This window comes from Rattus norvegicus, chromosome 5, assembly GCF_036323735.1.
Source record: "Rattus norvegicus strain BN/NHsdMcwi chromosome 5, GRCr8, whole genome shotgun sequence".
NCBI lineage: Eukaryota > Metazoa > Chordata > Mammalia > Rodentia > Muridae > Rattus > Rattus norvegicus.
Window position 1 is genome coordinate 95,137,207 of NC_086023.1, and position 22,708 is coordinate 95,159,914.

At 38.8% G+C, this 22,708-nt stretch overlaps 1 protein-coding gene across 45 annotated transcripts in view; it reads right to left on the reverse strand.

Moving 5' to 3' along the window:
- Window positions 1–22,708, reverse strand: part of Ptprd (protein tyrosine phosphatase, receptor type, D) — a 2,322,278-nt gene that overhangs the window by 43,986 nt on the left and 2,255,584 nt on the right. For all 45 annotated transcript variants that reach the window (XM_063288539.1, XM_063288540.1, XM_039111462.2 and 42 more), the window contains one exon: window positions 14,878–15,053. In XM_063288539.1, the coding sequence (XP_063144609.1) occupies window positions 14,878–15,053 (176 nt within the window). The remainder of the gene's footprint in view (window positions 1–14,877; window positions 15,054–22,708) is intronic.

Here is a 22,708-nt window from a genome sequence, read left to right on the forward strand (position 1 = left end):
ATTGATGCTGGTTAGCTGGAGCTAAGAAATTAGCATTGATTAAGAAGATATGAGCATCACTCAAGTGAGATTTTCTGGAAAGTGTTTTCTAAGAGCACAAAGAAGCTGTGTTCTAGAAATAGCCAAGGTGGTACTGCATGCTACACCTGGACTTGGTAATGTGTCAGAATCATCCAGGTGGTATTGGCTTTAAAGGTATGAAGGGGTCACAGAGAACAGCTGAGGCTTGGCACTGTGGGAGGCCAGGGAAGGCCATTGGTGAAGGTGCAGCCTCCCTTGAAGTTGATGTCCCAGGAGTGAAAGGGTCATACAAAGAAGTTGAAATTGGCACAATGAAGAAAGCCTATGAAAGGCTATTGGTGAAGTCTAGTTGCAGCAAAGGACCCTAGTGTATTGGTGATGCCAGGACCATGAGATAATTCCCAAAAACAGCAGTAGCAGTGAAGTAGAGTCAACCAGAGCCTACGGTGCTACAAAGGACAGTGCTACAGAGCTGGAGAAGTGGTGCAAGCCCTTTTGAGGAGCCCCAAAGACCATTTGTGGATCCCAGACATGGAACAAGAAGCTGTGAGGTTGAAGTTGCGTTGGAGACCCCAAGATGTTCAACATGCCAGAAGGTGGGATGTCTGCCGAGGAAAGCAGCTAACAGAGACTGGAATCAGCCAAGGAGAATTGTGCTAAGGTCAAACAAGATGAAGGGAGTTGGAGATTTGAAGAGTGTTTTGATATCAGACACGGAGATGCACAGGTTGGAGTTTGCTCGACTGGTTTCTGGTCTTATTTGTCCCAGTATTTTCTCACTATAACATTTTGGAATGGTAATGCATATCCTGTGATGTTGGAAGTATGAGATCTGCTTTTTTATTTTATTTTATGCAGGATTAAAGTTAAGTGACTGTATGAGTATCAGAAGAGACTTTGAACTTTGGACTTTTACCATTATTGAGACTGCTATGGGGACTTTTTAAGTTGGAGTAAATGTATTTCTCATTATGCTATAATTATGTATGGTCCCAATAGATGCATATATTTGAACAAGCCTATGAGGCCAGGGAGTGGAATGTAGTGGTTTGAGTATACTTGGCCCAGGGAATGGCACTATTTTATTTGGAGGTGGGGCCTTGTTGGAATAGGTGTGGTCTTGGAGGAAATACCTTACTGTGTGGGTGGGCTTTAAGAGACCTTCCTCCTAGTTGCCTGGATGTCAGTCATTTCCTGTCTGCCTTTGGATGAAGATGTAGAACTCTCAGCTCCTCCAGCACCATGTCTGCCTGGTTACTGCCATGCTTCCATTTTGATAATGAACTGAATTTCTGAACCTATAAGCCACCCCCAATTAAATGTCCTGTGTAAGAGTTGCCTTGGTCCTAGTTTCTGTTCACAGCAGTAAAACCCTAAGAGAAGCCCCATAAGAAAATAGTTACTCATGATAAAAGTCCTGGTGAAAATAAGAATAGAGGGGGTATATCTTAACATAATAAAGGGAATATATAGAAAGCACACAGCTACCACACTACTCAATGGAGTAAAATCAAAATACTCCTATTCAAATCAGAAGCAAGACAAGGATATATACTCTCCTCGTGTCTATTCAACATTTTAATTGAAGTTGATGATACACTGGATAGTTGCAGGTAGAAGAAGGTAACCTGGTCCTTATCTCTCAACCCTGTTAAAAACTCAACTACAAATGAATGAAGGACTTCAACAGAAGACCCAAGCATCCCAATATGATAGAGGAAAAAGTATGGAAGATGCTGGAACTCACTGGCACAGAAAATGATTTCTGAACAAGACAGTGGTAACATAGGCATTAAGAACAAAAATTGAGAGGTGAGATTGTGCAAAAGATACCATTATTCAATTGAAGAGGCAGTCCACCAAAGGGGGAATATCCAGGCACATATCTGACAAAGTTAGTTTTTTGGATGTACAAACAACTCAAAAAATTAAAAATTAATGAATATTCTATTAAAAATAGGGCATGGATCTAATCAGAGAACTCTCAAACGATGAAATGCAAATGGCTGAGAATTATTTTTTTTAATGTGCAACATCCTTAGCCATCAGGGAAATTCAAATTAACTTCTTTGAGATTTCATCTTACCCAAGTCAGAATGGCTATGATAAAAAAGCCATGAATACAAATTCTGGCATTGATGTAGAGAAAGGGAAAACACTTAATTCACCACTGGTGGGATCAAACTATTGCAGCAGTATGCAATCAGTGTCGTGGTTTCTTAAAAAGCTAGAAATTTATCTACGAGATGATCTAACTATACCAGTCCCAGCCTCTTTCCAAGGGCCTCTATCCTATTATAGAGGCACTCATGCTGCTCAATTCACCGTACCTAAGAAACGGAAACAGCCGAGATGTCCATCAACTGATGAATGGGGAATGAATATGTGGTATACTTTCATAATAGAATATCATTTACATATTAAGAAAAATGATATTCTAAAATTCACAGGTATGGAAGTCATTCCATAACTGAGCATGGTGAAATTGGGCTGGTACTGTACTGGAACCTTCACCCTACGAGTAACACTGGTATCATTGGAGGGTACTATGTACACTACTGGAGGAGAAAAGTAATCATGAATGTCACCTAGCTACAAATGTTGTGAACTAGCATAATGACCTGCCCACCAGTGCAATAGTGACATGAAGATTAGGGAAAATAACTGCTTTTTGATTGGATTTGAGGTATAGGTTATATCTCATGGATATATACCTGAAGCCATTACTGAGACTAAACATGCTGCTAGATCTATCAGGGGCCATGGGGGAAACTACTAATAATATTTTGCTAAACGAAAAGAACTGTAAAGCAACTCCTAACAACCTATTGCTATACTCATAGATCCATGCATAGCTCAGCCCCCAATGGAGCATCTTTTGCACTAGACAGTAATGGACATAGAGACCTATAACTGGATAATGAGCTGATAGTGAGAGACTTCATCAGATTACTCTTCTCAAGGTCTGGGAATATATGCATAAAAAGAGGTGGAAAGATTGTAAGTGTCAGAGACGAAAAACAACTCCAAGGAAATAGCACTTTCCTCATACAAGAGGGCTGATGGCGGTTGGAACCAAGTCTTTGGATCCATATACAAGACTTTGGCTTCATATACAAGACTTTCTAAAGCTCAATTCAGACAAAATCCTGACATGGAGAATGGAATGGATACAAAGACTCACTTTAGTCAAGAAGTTATTTGACACTGCTATTTGCTAAGGGACAATATGTTTTCTCCAATGGAATTACTCTGGGTATATTAACCAGTATTTCAGAGTAGCCCTCATGCTCAGGAGTGGTTGTCAAACATATATTAGAGTACATGGTTTGTAAGCATGTGTTGTTTTGTTTCTAAGAATGAGAGATAGTATGAAGTTGACTGAGTAGGGAGGTTGGGGAAGGTCTGGGAAAGGGTAGGTAGGTTGCAGAAAGTCTGGGAGTGGGTTTGGGAGTTGGAGAAGGTCTGGGAGTGGGTATGGAGGTTACAGAAGATCTGGGAGTGGTTAGGGAAGTTGGAGAAAGTCTGGCAGTGAGTAGGGAGTTTGGGGAAGATCTGGGAGTATTCAGGGGAGGGGAAGGACTATGATCAAAGTATTTTTTATATTATTCTGAAAAAGTAAATACTTTTAAAGAAAAGCAGTTTCCTATGGGATGTAGTAGTGTTAGTAGTAATGCACACCTTCCACACCCGGAGGCAGAGACAGGCAAGTCTCTAGGTGTTTAAGGCCGGCCTAATGTGCAGAGGGAGTTTCATCCAGGAAAGGCTCCACAGTGAGACCCCTACCTCAACAACCCCCTCCCCCCAAAAATCATGGTAACTACACAATAAATTAAATAACTGCTATTCTAGAAAATACTTATTAATTAATTTTATGCAATAAAATATAAAATTTTCATTTTAGGAAACAAAAAGAAATTCACAAGTGAATGGATGGACTATTCTTAGTAGGGTAACCCAGGTCCAGAAAGGAAAACATCATATGTTTCCTTTCACTATGGCTGTCAGCTTTGAATCTTCAAATATGTGTATTTCATTTGGAATACCTAGAGTTAAGAAAGTAAGTAAAGAGCCAACCAAGTGGGAAAGGTAAGAAGAGCTTTGGGGTGTGGTGCAGAAAGAATGCAGTGGTCAATAGGAAATAATAGAGCAGAAATGGTTATAACAGGATAAGGAGGGAAGGACAAGCTAGAGCAAGGAATATGGGGAGGAATAAATCATATTATAGCCCATTCAAAAATCATATAGAAAACTACCACTGTAGAATCTTTCTAACACACACACACACACACACACACACACACACACAGATACACACAGAGAGAGAGAGAGAGAGAGACAGAGACAGAGACAGAGAGACAGAGAGACAGAGAGAGAGAGGAGAGACTTGAATACTTGAATTGCTTTTTAATTAGGTGATACTGTTCCTACTAGAATTGACAGGGTAGCAAATAAGAAGCCCACCTTTTGGATTTATTGCCCCACAAAGACCCTCAAACATTATACTCTATTACCAATGATTACCTATCAGAAATTATTGGTAAGACCCCTTTGCTGAAAATACTGTACACTTGACTCATAGAACATTGAAAAAACAAGCTATTATTCACCTGAAATTTCATCCGTACTGACTAGCTTTCATAGAATTGGAAGATGCTATGCATGTTAATAGGGGAGAAGACTAACAACATGGGAGTAACCGATCAGTTTCTGATTGGATTTACGTCCTGCTCCACAAGACAAAACCCATACTTGGCACTGCTATTGGGCCAAGAACCTATTGGCTAGACAGATCATAGACATTAGGGTAGACTGTACTATTATTATTCTGCTAAACGGACATTGTATCAAACCAATTCCTAATGACATTATAGATTAATGCATTTTTCAACTTTCATCAAAGAAGCTTAAATTTGCATTAGATAGTGATTAACCCCAAGACCTATAACTGGTCAAAGTACAGACAGAAATATTCAACTCCAAATGGGAAATCTAAATCACCATCATCTATTTCCTAATCTCAGGTATTCTCTTGAAATAGATGGTGGAAAGATCCTAACAGAAAGATATAGAAGAAAAAAAAAAAGAAACATGTAAAAGATGGCTATAAGGAAACACCACCTTCTGGTGATAGCGGGGCAACTGCACAAACTAATTCACAACAGTTATGACAGCATGAACAAGACCAGTGGAGACTCAAGCCAAACTAAATCTTAAGGAGGTAGACACAAACTCCCACTGCTAGCTAAGGAACTACTGCCAATGGAGAACAATTGGAAAAGGGAGAGTCATTTATTGTTCTAAGTGTATAGCCGCGGCTAAGTCAACCATAGATTCAGGAATACATGGAGAGTATAAATCAGACTTGATAAGATTTAAAAAAAAGATGGGACACAAAGTTAGGTAAGTAGGGAAGGAATGGATCTGGGAGGAACAGTGGGTAAATATCAAAACATGCAAAAATCTTAAGGAAATAATGGAATATTATTTCGATAAAGAAAAAAGATTTAAATATAATATGGAAGGGGGGAAAAGCTTTTTGAAGGTCCATTAAAGGAAAACTACTTCCTCGAGCAAGTTCGAGATCTAAGTTCTATGCCTGTTGCTGGGTAGAAGCATGACATTCTAAACTTTCCCAATGATGCTAAAATTATAATCACATACTACTTCCCCATCCCGTAAATAGTTACTCAAATCTACCATTTCATAATGGCTAGGACAACAACCAGAAGAAAGCTCTGAAGACATACTGAGGATATGGGTGGCACAATCTTCCCCTTAAGGAGATGGGTAAAATGAGAAGCCACTCCCCCAAGAGTTGATTAAACAGCCTGCTTACTTCTGTGAGTTCTAAGTCAAAAACTGTAACTTTTCCTTTTCCTCTTTTCTATTTCTTCTTTGAATACCAATGCAAATCCTAGTCATGTTTGCTTTGACTCTCTAGACGCTCACATTTTATCTCTAAATACTCCTGTTACCCTTTTTTCCTGTACCTGTTCAGACCTGTTGGTTGTTTAAAAAACTGTGGTCTTATCCTTTCTTCTTCTCTATCTCCCTTCACTAAGCAGTGGGTGAAACTTATAATTAGTTTTCATTAACATTTTTCTCTTAAGCTCTAATAAAATCATCCTCGAACCTCAAAACACAAAATCTCATTTAAATGCATTCAAAATAAAACCCTGTCATATGTGGTAGGTGTTGTGACAATAGATTGGAGCATCCTCCTTTGGAGGACTCTTATTCTAGTTCTTGGTCATTTCAATATGGCTTATCTTAAAAGTGGCACCCAGTGGTACTCAACAAAGGTGGCCAGCTTTATAATCAGAAACGTGGCTTAGATTGGCTTATTTTTAAATTATCCATCACTTTCTGAAATGGAGTTTTGCTCATTTCAATTTACTAAAGAATTACTAAATTTGGCACACCATCTGAAGTCCACTTGTAACCAAACAGTTCCTCTTCAGAGTTCTAACATTCTTGATCTGAAATGCATGTGCTGTGTGGTACTTTGAGGAGCAAATATAGGTCAAGAGGTAAGAAGGCAAAGAAGAAGTTAAAGTAGCCAGATAGTAAGGTTTGAGACACTGGAACTTGCTAAAAGTGACTGTCTACCCACATTGAGCAATTGTGGCCATAATGCTGTAGGAGTCTGCAATTTCTATTAGTAGTAAACAGCAAATAGAGACCATTATATAACATAAATGAAAGTCAGTTTTATACTCCATTTTAAATGCTTGCTTAACAGCAGGATCTAAAATTTTAAAAACATTTCCTATAAATGCCAGGGTCTATTTTAAGTAGAATACATTACACACTGAGTTGTGAAATTTTACAAATTGTAGTAACTTCTGGTACTATATTAGTACCAGATTTGTTCGATATTTTGCTCAATGACTCATATTTTTCAGCAAGTGTTATTCTTTGTACTTCATTATTACATTTGGCCACATAGTTTCTCAAGTTGCAAAGTTTGTGTACTTCCCTATCTCACTTCATCTTTACTGACCACTCCTTAGTGGGGCATGAGAGATCATCACAAATACAAAGTAATATCAAATAATCAGGCACTAATGCACTTACAGCTTCTCACATTTACAATCATAAAGCTAAAAAATATTTCATAGATCATGGAAACTATATGTCATGAAACATCTTACCAGTTCATTGAACAACTCTAAAACGTTCTGGGTACTAGCTGTATTGTCAACTTGGACTCTGGCCTGGCCATAATCTTTTAACTAGTTATATTCAAGTACCACAATCACCAAGCAGTTCTATTAGCTAACGGAATAATTCTATGTACAAATAGTTTCTATAGATTAGCCAAAAGAGATGGACTGCACAGCTGAACACAAACTTCTTCACCCATGCTGGAATCATATTGACACAAATACAAGAAACATAAATGTACTACTGTATTCAAAATACTGGACAACAGGGAGATCATGTTACAGCGCATTAAAAACTAAGTAACCTAACCCAGCTTGAAAAGATTAAACATGAATGTGGTGACAGGGAGGTTTGAACTGTCACTGGAAACTGTTATATCTGCTTCTCCAGTGCAGATTTGTATATGTATTATCAAGTTTCTCACCGGCTTTAAGCTGACGCTGGGCACTGTAGACAGTGAAGATGGCTACGGAAAGGAAGGATGAAATTTGGTAAGGTAACCAGCATCCAAGAATTGGTCAGATTCTCCCTCTTTTATCTGACACTGACATGAGAACACCAAGAGTGTGGGACTTGCTAGATAATGCCCCAGACATCTGTCAGGTTGCTAAAACAAGCCTCATACCTTTTGTTGCCAGTGTCCCATTTACATTAACTATCCTGTGCTTTCAAAGCAATCCCATATATCATGCAGACTCCAGAGGCAATGTTTGTGCTGCTGTTCCTAAAGTTGCTTAGGGAAAAAGCAGTTTCTGTTCACTTAGATAGGCAGGGTTTGGGCTACGGTTTGAGAAATTAAATGTTCAAGGCCTTTGGCGCTTCCAGTTCTATCTGGAAGAAGACACAGACCTGGCATTTGGAAAGCATTTGCTCTCCATTAAACTCATTGAACCTTGACAATCAGAGAAGCCAAGAATTAGTCTGCCACTGGCCATGGCTAGGCTCTCCAAAACCGATAACAACAACGAAAACAATAGCAGTGCCATTTATAATCTTCAGTGTGATCCTGTCAGATTTTAACCCCAGAGAACTTCAAGCTCAGAAAACAAGCTCAAGGTTTGTTTTTCAAAAAAGCAGAAAATTTTTTTACCAGAATCTGTTTGTTTGCTTGTTTTAACTGCTTCTTGCTCTCAACTGTTCTTAAAGTCACAAAACTAAACATGAACACATCTCTGCCTCACTACATATCAAGCTTTGGTATCCTAATCCCCTGAAATATTAACTCAGGGAGGAGTGAATAACAGCCCAGTGTTAGATGCCTTGACAGTGTCTGATCTCCATTCATTGACACACACACCAAAATATAGTGATAAGAATTTTCATTTTCTCTGACCTAGGCAACAATCAAGGTCACTTGCAGAAAACACTTTATCTGAACTAGTAATGGGCACTAACAACTGATTCTTTATGTGACAATGGAAAATACAATTTTGATATTTTGAAATTATAGATCTCCTTACTTCTAGGTCTACATCTTAAAAACTAATTGACAATTCAAATCATGACTCATTTGTTGACTGTCAAAGTTGCTTTCCCTATTTCTGACATTTATAGCATTAAGTCAGAGTAACTCTATCTAGCTTAGTCATTTCCCACAATAAGGCTTAAAAGACCTATCAGCTATCAGCAATGAACCAAGGCTGGGTACGGAGACCAAGTATGAGACAGATATCTTCTAAACCTCTCCTTCACAAACACCATAGGGTCTAACATTCAGTAAGGCTGCTCAAGCATTTTCTAAGCAGGCTTCTTCAGTCCCTGTCTTATCTACTTCAAGATAGTAGATAAAAGAGAAGACAGCCAGCCGAGACTGAGGAAGGAAAAAGTTACAATGTAGACAATCACGCATGGACTAAGGGAGTTTCCTGAGCCAGGAATCACCTTGGCCAATCATACCTTGGAGACTAATTCTTTGAGGGAGGCTGCCAATTGTACACCCAGTCACCCACAAATGACACCCTGGAGTGAAAAGGCCAGCTGTATATGTTTTACTGTAACAGTGTTCACTTTTTCCAAAGATTTTCTTCCCTCCATGTGGTTGCCCAGAATGATCCTTGTGCTTATTGGCATATTATGAAACATGGAAACAATTAGAAACCACATTCTAGGGCAGGAAAATGACTTGCTACAGAATCAATGAACTATGCAGAACTTGAGAGGACTTGGCAATTCCAGTGGAAACTGAAGTAAAACTCAGCCACAGGATCTTTTATCACAGCACATTCTACAGTGGTTTTAAACTGGGCTGTGTATTTAAAGCAGCTATCATGTTTTTATCTTCCAAAACCCCAGAATCTAGCCTTCTTGTTTGTTTCTTGACTTACCATAGTAAAACTCCCCCAAAAAACAACTCAATTCACAACTTTATTTTAGTATCGGTATGAACATTAGTTTTAATTGAATGTTACTTTTAATTGTCAGTTGTGAATAAAATGTCAATAAGGGCTTTTCAAGATCAGGTTCCTTTGGGCACATCTGTCTGTGGGAGGCCATCCTGATTATATAAATTTAGGTAGGAAGGCCCACAACATTCCCTAGAGAGGCAGGAGATCCTGAATTGAGGAAGAGGAGAAAAGTGGGGATGTGAATAGAAGCATTGTGTTCAGCATTTTGTTCTCAGTAGAATGTGAGTGGTGCCTCAAATTGATTTTCAGGTAATGATGGACAACAACCGGGAACTTTAAGCTGAACAAAGCTGTCTTCACTAAGTTTCTTCAGGAACTGACATGAAGACAAGAATAGGCACAAGCAACATAAAGACCCTCGTGGACATATAGGATTCTTTCAAGACCACAATTGTCTCAGAGTGAGTAGAGTCAATACATGTAAAAAATCAAAGAACTTGCATTTTTAACTTGGATACCAGACAGTTTCAGTCTTTTGGAAGGGCTTTTCCAATGCTAAGAACTATCAATTTCCTAGCAAAAGGAGCAAAAGGGCAGTGAGACTTTTAGCACAAACAACAGAACATTGCTTTCATCTCAGGAACAGGTCCTGATGTTGAAGGTCACAGTACTATTGGTAAACCTCAAGTTCCAGTGCAAATGAACCAGACAGAGACAAAACAGAAAGCTGGGAAACAGATCAGTTCCGGTAAGAAATGCTATACAGTGGGAATACAAACAGAAACAAACAGAAATGTGGCCCCTATTATCTTCAGTGACAACTACCACTACATGCCTGGCTTACTGATGGCTTTCATACTGTATCATCTTGCTATGATGACACATGAAACCAACAAGTAGAAAAGAATGTCCTCTGATATCTATTCGCAGAATTAACAACTTGACTCTTTGAAGGTCTGAATTCTGGGAAGCATGCTCAGAGGGAAAGCTAGTGCAAAAGTCTGGCTCTATCTCTGAGAGCAATTCGGAGATGAGGCACCAGGTATAGTGAATGGAAATCCACAAGGGCAGCAGCTCTGTGAGGTTGTTCACGCTTCACTGCTAACAACAGAGAAACAAATTAATTTCATTTGGCAACAAAATGTGGTATTTAGAAGTCAGCCTTGAAGCAACAATGTTAAGAAAACAACCCTCTAACTAAACCGTGGAGGCTTTGGATTGCACTTCATCTTGACAGTGTTTTCTGTGACAAAAGCAAGAGCTACACCGTTGCACATAATCCAACCCAAGGAGACTCCAAGGGGCCAGGTGATATGCCAGGTTATGTGTACTTATTAGCAAAGGCTAAAGTTGGGATCTCGGCCAAGATATTTGACTGCAAAGTAAATCTACCTTAAACTGTCATTTAGACTTTTCTTCTGATGGTAATGTCCCCATGTGTAATGGCACAATGTGTCCCCTATTCTTTTAATTCCTGGCACAAAGGCTGTAGTCAATACGTATTCTCATTTACAGCATATTAAGGAGCAGGGTAGAAACATGGGGTAGAATGATGGAGCTATGGAAAGGGAGAATAGCCTCTCACTCCTGAATCAGGTTGAGATCTGTCATTTGCTGATAACTTCTCAGAATATTGAAGCTTGCCAACATAGAGTGGGTATTCTTTTTATACAGATATTTCACATTAGAATGTTACACTGCAGTGAGCACCGTGTAAGGACTCACTAAGCCTATGCGTCGTCCCTTTATGTTCCCAACTGTAAAGCTGTAATTTTCTAGGAATCTTACCAGAATCTCCCATTTACAGGGAAGGATATATATTAATCTCTCTACACATCCCTTATGGCCTATGGTTTTCTCTTACCAGATCACCATCTGATCTAAAATACCTCCAGAACTACTCTAACAATGTCACTTACTAGAAAAAAGGGGAAGGACTCCTATCAACCCTTTGAGATGCAACTTTAAGAGCCACCAAAACGGCATACGTGGCTACTCAAGGGCAAGTAGGTTCTTCCTGTTATCCTAGGCCTTTCGGAAGCACATACCCATACTTGAGTATGTTGCTGTTCTATTAGCCCTTCTTACTAAATCTGTTAACTTTGTATTGTAATAAACTACTAGTATATGCCACATTGGTTCATCCTGAAACTGTTTCCTATGACAAAATAAAACATTGACCTTTGCCTGAGTCGAGGTCCCTGAAGCACAAGTGAACTCCTCAAGTTGCTGGTGACAGTTCTGAAATTGTCTCCTGCTGCACCACAATTAACATGTGCACATGTGTACAACCCCCACCTCCCATGGACATGCTCACATGTGTGTACTTGTTTGACTGAAATGGGATGAATCTAGCTGAAATTCCGAGTCTTCGTATACTAATGGATCAGCCGAGAACCAAGCTAGCTCAATATTTGCTTTGAGGTCAGATGTTTGGAATAAAGAATTCCCTTGAGTTCTCAGGTCAAACACAAAGCCTATCCGAAAATATGCTTTGTATGTACATACAAATATTACTAAAGTATGCAGCTATACATCCCTTGTAGGAACTGAACACTATCATAATATTGTTTTTATAATGAATCCTATGTGCACCTTGTTTGAAAGACCAGAAATGCTTTCCTCATTCGTTCTTTTTCTGTAGGTGAAAGAGCAACTGGGCTGGGAAAGGTGAAGTAGGAAGATAAGAGAAGGAAGATGGACAAAACAGATGAAATCTTCTGAACTAACAGCGCTCAGTTAAATCTGCCCCATGACACTTGGTCCTTCTTCTGAAATGTGTAGAAAGGACGAACAAAGGGCTGGGGATGTTGGGGGTCAGGACTCATCTGTCTTGTCAGATAGATGATGACCAAGTCTGTCCAACTGTCTACTGGCTAATGCAGGTCATCATAAGCTTGGGAACATGCTGAACAACCGCAGAATAAAAATCGCAGGACAGCAATTTAATTGACCTCCTTAGGCCATTTAACAAAGCAGGCCGCCAGACTCGCAAGAGCAAAGAGTAATTAATGAAGGGAGCAAACAAAGGTTCATTTAGTAACTTCCAAATAAGTTCCTCTGTCTGAAGGGGAAAGAAAGGTAGCCTGCAACAAAAAGATAAACTGCAGGTATTTAAGTCACAATACCTTCTGCCAGGAACTGCTCATTACCATCAGATGTCGCAGTGGCAGTGGGGCCAGTAAGAACTAACTTTATTATTAGAAGCAATTAGGAAGAAAAGGGGCAGAATTGCATTTGGTTATTTCAAAACAACTTTCTGTGCATAGTTTAATGAAGGCCTGCAGTGTCAAGATAAAATGTGTGTTTTACTGAAAACAGCTTTTGCAAATGGCTGCTTGTTACTGCTGGTATCTCTAGGCAGAGCAGAGCTGGTAGGTAATATTTACATGCATGCTGTAATAGAAAATTTCGGCTGTCTCAGTTTCATAGGCATGGCATAGGTGGTATGGCCCGATGATAAAGGATATGCATTGTGAGACCAGAATGTTGGTCTTCAATTCCTCTCTCTGACCTTGCTCTCAGAATAACTGTCAGTAGTTTTCTGGGCCTCAGTTTATTCACACAAAAAACAAAGTTTATAGAAGCAATCAGTTTTTATAAAACAATTTACATAAAATGGATTTTAATTAAATGTCAGTACACTTAACGACTTTGATAGTATTATAATTATTAACTCATATATATTTAAGGATCAGTTTGGTTGGGACTACACGGGGGTTTGAATATATTTTTATGCTTACTGGCTTTTGCATGTAAAATGTAAAACCAACACTGCTTTCAAAGCCATAGGCATTTCTACATTCATTTATATGGAATGAGGTATTTGCAAAAATCTGACAAAACTTTAGGTTGGCCAAAGCATCCCCACAGTTCCCACTTTCAAATACAGCTTTCTAGTATTTTCTAAAGAGGCACTTTTACCTTATAAATTATCTGGGCAACCTTAGGCTCCCATGTCCTCAATACAGTTCAGTTAGGCTTAGGAACACTGCTATGTATTGAGCTTGGAAGAACACATAACGAATCTCATTTGTCTCTTACATGAGGAACTGGGTTTCGGCCTCTAAGCATGTTTGAAGGCAGAGAAAGAGACCATTTACCTGAGGTCTTAGAGCAAGCATGAATGTTTCCATGTTTCAGTGACAATATCTAAATACCTATTTGTTAAATTTCTAAGGTTAAAACTGGGATTTATGGAAATTACCGATTCATTAGAGATTATAGCATACTGCTATGTGATATGTTTTAGATTTCCAAACCAACAATCTTTAACTAATGTGCAGTGGACTGTAATATTGGACCCATATGGTGACTGAAACTCTTTTCTTAGACCTTAACAAGAAATGACTTGTTATTAAAATCTATTCATTTTGGAAAAGCCTAAATTAGCAAAATGCCCTGTGTGTGTGTGTGTGTGTGTGTGTGTGTGTGTGTGTGTGTGTGTGTGTGTGTGTGTGTATTTACCCATGTTTTAAACTGAACCATTTTCTGGCTATCCTGAATTGATTTGAATGATTTAATTTTGAGGTATTTTCAAGGAATTTTAGAGCTTATATGCAGATTATTAGAAAGCAAGCGGTGAAAATGTGGGCAGTACATCTAAGTAGAAATCTCCATTGGTTCTTGTTCACAGCTAAACATTCACTTTCTCTAAACAAATTGATTATGTCCTCAGATCTCACTTCCATTTTCCCTGCAGCACCATGACTACTGTAACAGGTGAGACTTTCCTTTTAAAAGAAGATTCACAAGCTTTATTTCTGTTTGTTTTTCCGGGTAGTATCTACTTACGCCGTCCTGGCTAGTATTGGTACCAACTTCTACACGTTGTATTAAAGGGCACAAGGAATCATAATCAGACTTTTCCCAAAGGAGTTTTAAATTCCTTCAATTCTTGATGAAGGCCTTTTAAATTGTGTGTCTTGAGTTTCACCTATGTAACCCTCACTGGTGAACATCTTGTAGGAATGGTAGATTTGGGGGTGCTAGTGAAGATATTCCTTTGATCTTTTATAGTAATGTATTTGGGGATGAGATCTGAGCATTTGCACTTCTTAGTGTCTGATAGGGAACAGAAAAGGCTGAGCAGAGCAGAGCATTTGTGAGCTGGGTTCTGCCTGGCTAGACCTTGGTGACGGGTGCACAGAATTTTGTTTGATGGAGAGGATGGGCTGAAAAGTTTTGAAAAATAGTTCAATCGGAGTTTTTGACATCCATTTCCAATGATTGACTGTTAAAAAGTGCTACCCTGGGGGAAAGTGGCTTCTCAATAGAATGAAATACACAACTCAAAGAAGATGGAAGGGGGATTTTTGAAGAAGTCAATAGTCATCCTTACCCTCGACCTTTCTTCTAGCTTTGTCATCATGACAACTGTGGCACTTCGTTGCTCCCATATCATTCTCCAAAAGTCCCCAAATGTTTCAGGAAGAGATCCCTGCGTTGCGATATAGGCATTTTGTTTTCTATAGCCATCTATGTAGTTGGCATTCACATAGTCACTTCCTGGAATTCCTGTAGAACAAGGAGTATTATTCAAACAGAAGGCAAAACTCACAGACAACAGTCTGGCTCTGGTTTAACAGTGATACTCTACTTTATCCCATAATCTGCCAAAGGAACGCCAATATATTTTAGTTTGGACTTTTAAACCAGATTAATAATATGTTCTACTATAACATCACATTAAAATATGCAACATCCATGGTATTGTGTTCTCACAATATGAGCAAATTACCAAATAAAGTAAAACAAAAGCGATGCCCATAGAATTCATTTTTTTCTCACAGGTTCTCTGTCTGCCCACTTCTACAAGTAATAAGTAGTTAGCAAAGATCAAAAAATAACCTGGTCACAGACTTTACTTCCCATTCCCCAACTCTCAATTTTCAGACAAAAACTAAATATAAAAATGCCTGAGTCTTAAGATATAATATAAGGAGGAATATTAATCCATTGCAAGTTTAGCTCCTGATACATCATATAAATTCATTTACTCATCCCAAGAATGCTGCCAACTAATCTGTCTTATCATCTTTTCAAAAACTGAGAAGAGCAAGACTAAGCCACCCAAGTTGGTGACGGAAGTCAAGTTCAAACATAAGCTATCCCTGGGTCTGGACTTTTAGAAGGAAGTATCTCTCATTTAAGACTCATAGGGTTGTGGCCCATGAGCCATCTCTGTGTAACAGCTGGCTGTAGACCGACTGGATCATCTTTACTTTTGTCCACTCTAGTAGGAATCATGACAGGAATAACAGTGAGGTGAAAAAATAGTGAATCAAATACTGTGATTTCTGCAAACATAAGGATGACTTTCCATTTCATTTCAAGTAAAATCTAAACTCTTTGTCTACAAATCTCTACACTTTTCTAATCTCACTTCACTGTGCTCACCTTTTAATCTCTAGGCACTGGCTTATTTCCATTGGTAGAAAATGTTCTCTTCCAGGTATATCCTGGAACCTACTCTTTTCCTCATAAGAAGCCTCTATTCATGCCTGTCTCCGTTTCCAGAATTCAGGGCACATGATTCTTCTTTATACAACCATCCATTACAGGTTGTGATACTGTAAGTTTTTGCTGAGCTGGCTTATTACAGATTTGACCACAATTCCATACCACTCTTATTGTCCTTTGGCAATATTCCTGATTAAAAGGAATGCATAATTTGACCACTCACAATATTTATTAAAGAGGAAAGATGTTCTTTACTGTGACTTTCTGACTTAAAGTCCAATTTTCTGTGATTGTAATACCTTAAGAGAGATAAGAGCCAATTTGTGTTTCCTCCAAGGACAGTGACCAAAGTGACCAAGAAAATCAATACTACTCTATAGAAAAAGAATTCATGCTATAGAAACAAAGGGAGAAAACGGGAATTGAGGATAGGAGCTACCTGAGAGCATCAGAAGGGCTTAATTTACTGTGTAGAGACACAGCTTCAGTTCTGAAGGATGTTAACTACAGATGGAGGAATTGTGTCTCTGCTACAATGATACGTTTTCAAATAATCAGAACCAAAAGGGTAGTAGGTTTCCTAGAGAGATAATGACTTGCCTGTCCCTGGAGAGAAAGAAATGCTTCACAGGGACATCAGTATTCTAAGGAAACACTAGAACATATGCATGGTCCCTTCTGGCCCTGGGAAATATGTGCTCTGGAGTTAGTTTTTTTTCTTTATATTGGAACATGTGCTTCCAAGTTAAAAATGCTATATTTCCCTGATTGCCAGTTTCAATTACTTTGACTGCTTTTCTGATTCCAATTGTAGAACTGATCCTCCCAAGAGGAATAATGAAACGCAGACGGAAGTCAGTGCACCCTGAGAGGAACACATGGATCTAGGATAGCACCACCATTAGGTGGAAAATCTTTGGAGCAGAAACTGAAACACACAGTTGGTTGGAGCATTGTTCATCGATTTCAGCTACTCAAGAAACAGTTTGAGCTCTGGCAGCTCAGTACTGATAAAGACGCTGATCCTACCCAATACAAATGCCTGTGGATACAGGGGGGGAGCCTAAATGCAACCCTCTGATGGCAGCCACATGGAAGTGTGCAATTTTGTTAAGGCGTTATGAAATGCATTATTTTTTAAAAATTGAATAATAACATTTAGGGGAGGTGAACAGTTAATGAACGAATAATGATGGCACTTCTAAGAGATAAAAATAAACCATTTCTGTCAGAAGATTACCACGTGGTTGAGTTCAACACCAAATGCATTAGAAATTTAGCTCCTGGTGTTTTGAAAGAGAGAAAACCAAAAATAAAATAATGCAGTATCCAGGAATGCTGATTATCAAGCTACTGCATTCGCCCTGAAAATAATGCCAAAGCACGGGGGCAGGGGTGATTTTCAGAATGAATGCTTATTTTTATATGATCCTTTTACACACACGGGCAGAGTACTATGCCAGCCCTGCAGTGTGAAGGTACGCGGGATGCTGTCCCTGGAGATCTTGGATATACCATGTCCTGTATCTAATACCCTTTCATGAGTTCTGCACAGAATGAAAAAAGCCTTCAGGAAGGGGGATTCCTTGTCCTTCTCAAACTATTAAAGTCAGAATAGAACCTACATTTAACATCAGTCAGTTTCAAGTACTGAGACACTAGTTTTTTGGTATGATGTATTTAGGAATATTTTTCAACCATTTCTGAGAAAATATACGCTCTAATGGCTTTTAGAATTTTGGGTGTCATGAGACATCTTACAGACTGTTGATAGGATGTGTCGCTGGGACGCTAGACATATGAAATTCATTCATATTGGACATTGATCTTCTCCAAAGAATGCCTATTAGCTCATTTAATCTGTAATGCCTTATAAAGAAGAAAAAGCCTGCCAGTACTATAGTAATACTCATCACAGTGCAAATATGAATCCAAGTTCATGAGAACAAACTTTGCTTTGGGGCTCTAGGAATAGAAATCTAACTTAAAATTCAGGAATGAAAGGAGAAGAAATCATGGAAAATTAGCAGATTGCTTCATTGTTTATTTACGTGGAGTCAGGAAGACCTTTCAGAAGTTTAAAATTAGTGCTTGTCTTGGGTGTTTGTATGTTTGCTTTTTGTTTGTTTAAGGTATAGACCAGAGTTGTTAATATGACATGACCCTGAGTTCTTGACCATGTTCTAGTCTCCAGCAAAATTCAAGAGATAGGACAGAATTGTAGAAATAGAACAGAAGGGCCTGATAATCAGCTTTTATTTATTTATTATTTTATTTCCTTAAAAAGGAGTCTTACTTTGTAGCCCTGGCTGGCCTTGGGCTATAGAGATGCGCCTACTTCTCCTGGGACTGAAGGCATGTATCCCCACCACATCTGGCTCACAATTGGCTATTTCTAATATAGTTCATTCACGACCAGCTTAGCTCAATGACGTGTTTTTCCCTATGGTTTTAGTGGGTTTTATAAAATTAGTAGAATTTTAAGTTTTCTTCTATATTGATGTAATATGTCCTCTAATTAGCAATAGTCAATGTGCAAACAGGTACAGTACTAAGTAACTATTTAGCTCTGGTCAGATGCATGGAAAACTTAAACCGATGTCTCAGCTGTACATTATGATCACATAGTTCAATCCTGTGCAAAACTAAACTTCATCAATGACTAGATTCCTTCTAGTGGCACACTGCTTGTTTGATTATGCATGCACAGGATTAAGCCTGTTTACTCTGAGCTCATTATAACTAGAAATGTACACCCAAGGCTTTAAAATAAGGAGATAGGGCTGAAGAGAGATCAGTGGTTAAGAGCTGGCTATTCTTCTATAGGACCTGGTTCAGTTTTCAATTCCACATAGCCCCGAAGATTAAAAAAAATGAACTGTGCTTCATGGCGTTGGTTTTGCATATGCTTGAATATTAACAAAACAAGAAAGAAGTGATGTGATTTGAAAGAATATTGAGCCAAGCAATTAATGACTTAGAAATGATTTACGACCTTGAAAGTATATTACAATGTCAAGGAATATTTCACCTGAGCTATTTTGCCATGGCAGGGTTAAAATAAAATCTTTCTTCCCTACTAATTTAAGCAGAAGTAATTACGCTGCAGACCCAGACAACAACAAAACCCATTCAGTTTACTGTGGATTATAATTTTTTTGATCAGAAGATAATATAACTTGAAAAGATTTGCCCATGTTTAAAGAGTGTTTGTAATTACGAATGGTCAGTAATTAGCCTTTCGTGCACTGAAGTTGTATGAAAAAGAAGTCCATGAATTACTTTGTCAATGCAGAATTACATAACCACAAGAGGAATGCTCACACTTTTGTACCAGATCCAGAAGGGAAAATCCTACGTGTAATTTCAAATCTTGGGACAATGCTAAGCACTTACTTAGTATTTAGGGAACCTCATCAGGAACTATTCAGCCAATCTTTCACCCTGTCTAGACCTGTCACAGCTTATCTGCTAAACCAAGGTACACTGGACAAATTGATTTCCACAGGTTCTTCTGAGCTCTAAAATATGGTCTCTATGGTATTCTTAACTGTTTTGGGTTCGCCCATTTCTACAAAGTTATTTTAAGATAAACAGAGTTGCTTACTCCCTTAGATTTAGTAGTGATGCACTCTAATGCACTCGCAGGCTGACTCCCACTGCTTCTAGCACGGTGAGATAAGACATGCTGAAGGGCTGATACTGAAGAGTTCCTCTGAGGCAGCTAAGTCTCCAAAACAAAACAATGTAAAGAAAAGCAATGGGAGTGGGGTGTGTGCTCATGGGAAAGAGGCAGTTCTCCTTCAGTGGACTGGATGAGAGTGAGCAGCAACAGACATGGAGGGGATGTGGTGCCCCTCCTGACTAAGATACACCAACTGTCTCTAGCAGAGGTGGAGAGGGAGCAAGACAGCTAGAAGAGCTTTCAATATTCCACCTCCTAGAGTGGCCCCAAAACCTGGAACACACAGCCTTTTACATTTTACATTCCACCATGTTTTAATAAGTAAAGCTTGCGTGAAAACAAATTATTCTTCAGCAAACTAGTTCATTCCAGTTTTATAACTTTTATCAAACAGAGAGAGAGAGAGAGAGAGAGAGAGAGAGAGAGAGAGAGAGTCTCATCCTCTCTCCAATACATACAAAACCACAATCCCCAAACACTGAATTGGCGGTTGTATCCTTGACTGAAATTTCTATCAGACAGAATGGATGAAAAGTTTACTTTGCTGACACCACCTAAACCAAGAATATAAAAGCAAACAATACATTACAGTAAGTTGATTTAGTTTCCACACATGCTGTATTCTTTCCTTTCCCTTGTGTCATGGCAACCATAACTTGCTACATCAGAGCTGCAGTAGTGAAAGATTTTCCTTGCAACACACCAGAGATCAAGAATTCCCTTCCAAAGAAGCAGCATCACTGGATTTTTTGATGTAGCTGCAATCTGAATTGTCACTATTTTTGCAAAATTCACAACTTGTTTTCAAAAGCATGATTTGCTCTGTGGCCACTGTATCATCTCGGTGCTTGTGGAGAATGAATAACGTATACAATGCTTTAAGCCAGGGTTTCTTCCTTCCTCACTGTGCTCTGTGCTCTGTTGCCTGACCTTCTGCCCTCTGGACTTCTGGGGTAGGAGTGTTCTGAAAATGGTCCCAGAAAATGAGCTAGTGAGTCTATCTGACTTTAAGTACATAACAAGAGTAACCACAGGCTTAGGGAAACTCAGCCTCTGTGCTGGAAGAAACTTATTTGTTGTTAGTGAACACTTTGCCCAGGAGGGAAAAAGCAGCTTTTAGGTCACATAGTTTTGCAGCTATGACTTATAATCATAAGGAAGCAATTATTCCAAAGTTTCAAGTAAGGAGATAATCAGAATCTGCAGAAGCCACATTTTAAAAAAAATCACTCAGATCATCATTTTCATTGATAATGTATGAACATTATTGTTATAATACCATCAAGCCAACACTGTTTATGAGTCCAGTGGAAAAACTGCATGTGCAATTCCTAAAATACCACATGGATATTATAATCAATGTAGTAAGTAAATGAAATAAACCTATCTCATTTTATCTATTGACTAAAAAGTAACTCCAACTCTGGATTCTTTCAAACTCTCTACTAAAGATAATTAGTCAAGAAATAAAATTCTTTTTAGTGACATCAGAAATATGGGTCTATATGCCTAAATTCTAATATCAGAAATATCACACGAGACACGCCTCCCCATCTCCTCAGAATGAGGGGTGGATTTATTAATATATTCTGTCTCCATATACAGTAAAATAACAAACATCACATAATGAAATAAGATGATGCAGACAGAGAACAAACTCATTTCCAGGGCTTTTTTAACTCATGATTTGATTGGCTTACTCGGAGTACAGAGCTAAACAAAGCAAGCCAATATCACTAGCAATCATCACTTAAAAAAATACATCTTTTCTTCTCTGGGTTAACAGTAAAAAGAGGAGTTGGGAAATCACACATCTTTTCACTAGCTGCTCAGCCTATCCAGGGAAAATGCCATCCAAACAGCTGTAATTAGATTGATTTTAATAAGCCAGAAATTGGGAAATTGGCCCAGGTTTCTAAGGCTGAAAATCCCATCTTGCTTGCTACTTGGGACAAATTAAGCTATGTTTCTTTACTGCTCTTCAAAAAAAATAGTTTTATGTATTTAAAAAATAAATTTATAAAGGATTACACTGTGTCACTTTTGTACATAATTAACATGAAAACCGAAAGCCTGGAAGTGCTACAGGAACTGTGCTGTCTGCCTCCATCAATGATTGATGTTGTGGGCATTGTAAGAAAAATGAGCTCAACTCAACAATAATTGGATGGAACTAACGAAAATGGGTTTCTAGAAAAATGAGGTACGCAGTCTAATAAAATGTGTTCTGTTTTAATTTAATTCGCTTATCTGCACACAAGTACCGTATGAAATCAGGGGTCTCAGATTCCCTGGATCTAGAGTTATAGGCAGACAGTTGTGAGCCCATCCAAATGGGTGCTAGGAACCAAACTCAAGTCCCCTGCAAGAGCAGGTCAGACTCTTAATCATGGAGCCATCTCTCCACCAGCGCCTACTGTCTTTTCAATAGAATTTAAGCACTAAGTAATCCTTACACAAGGGACTCACAGATTATTCCCTAGAGTAAAAAAGGAGAAAAGGCAAGGCAAGGTAGTAAGAGAAAGAACATATGCAAGCCTTCTGTCTGTCATTGCTCCTAGACAATCTTCATTCACTTGAGCCTCCAGCAAACCTGAAGAACTGCTCTTTGCTAGGGACCCACAGCTGCTGCCACACATGACTAGGAACCAGGTAGGCTACCAAGGCCTGTCCTTCCTCTCTTCCTCAGGCTGCTCACTTTAGCCACTTCTCCTTGTCCATTTCCATTCCTCTATGGCCAAACATGAGACCATGCCTAACCTTTTTCTTTTTATTCTTGTTTTGTTTTTGGTGGGGAGAACAGAGGAACAACATATAGATTAGTGGGGAGGATGATGGGGAGGAACTAGATGGCCTTTGGGAGGCGAAGAATATAATAAAGGTAACATATATGAAAAACTAAAAATATATGGAATGAAAATATTGGCATGTTTTTACTTATTGAATAGGTATCAGTGTTCTATATAAGGCCTGAAAACACAGAAGCTGTTTCACAATGGGGGCATGCTAAGAGGTTGGCATGTGT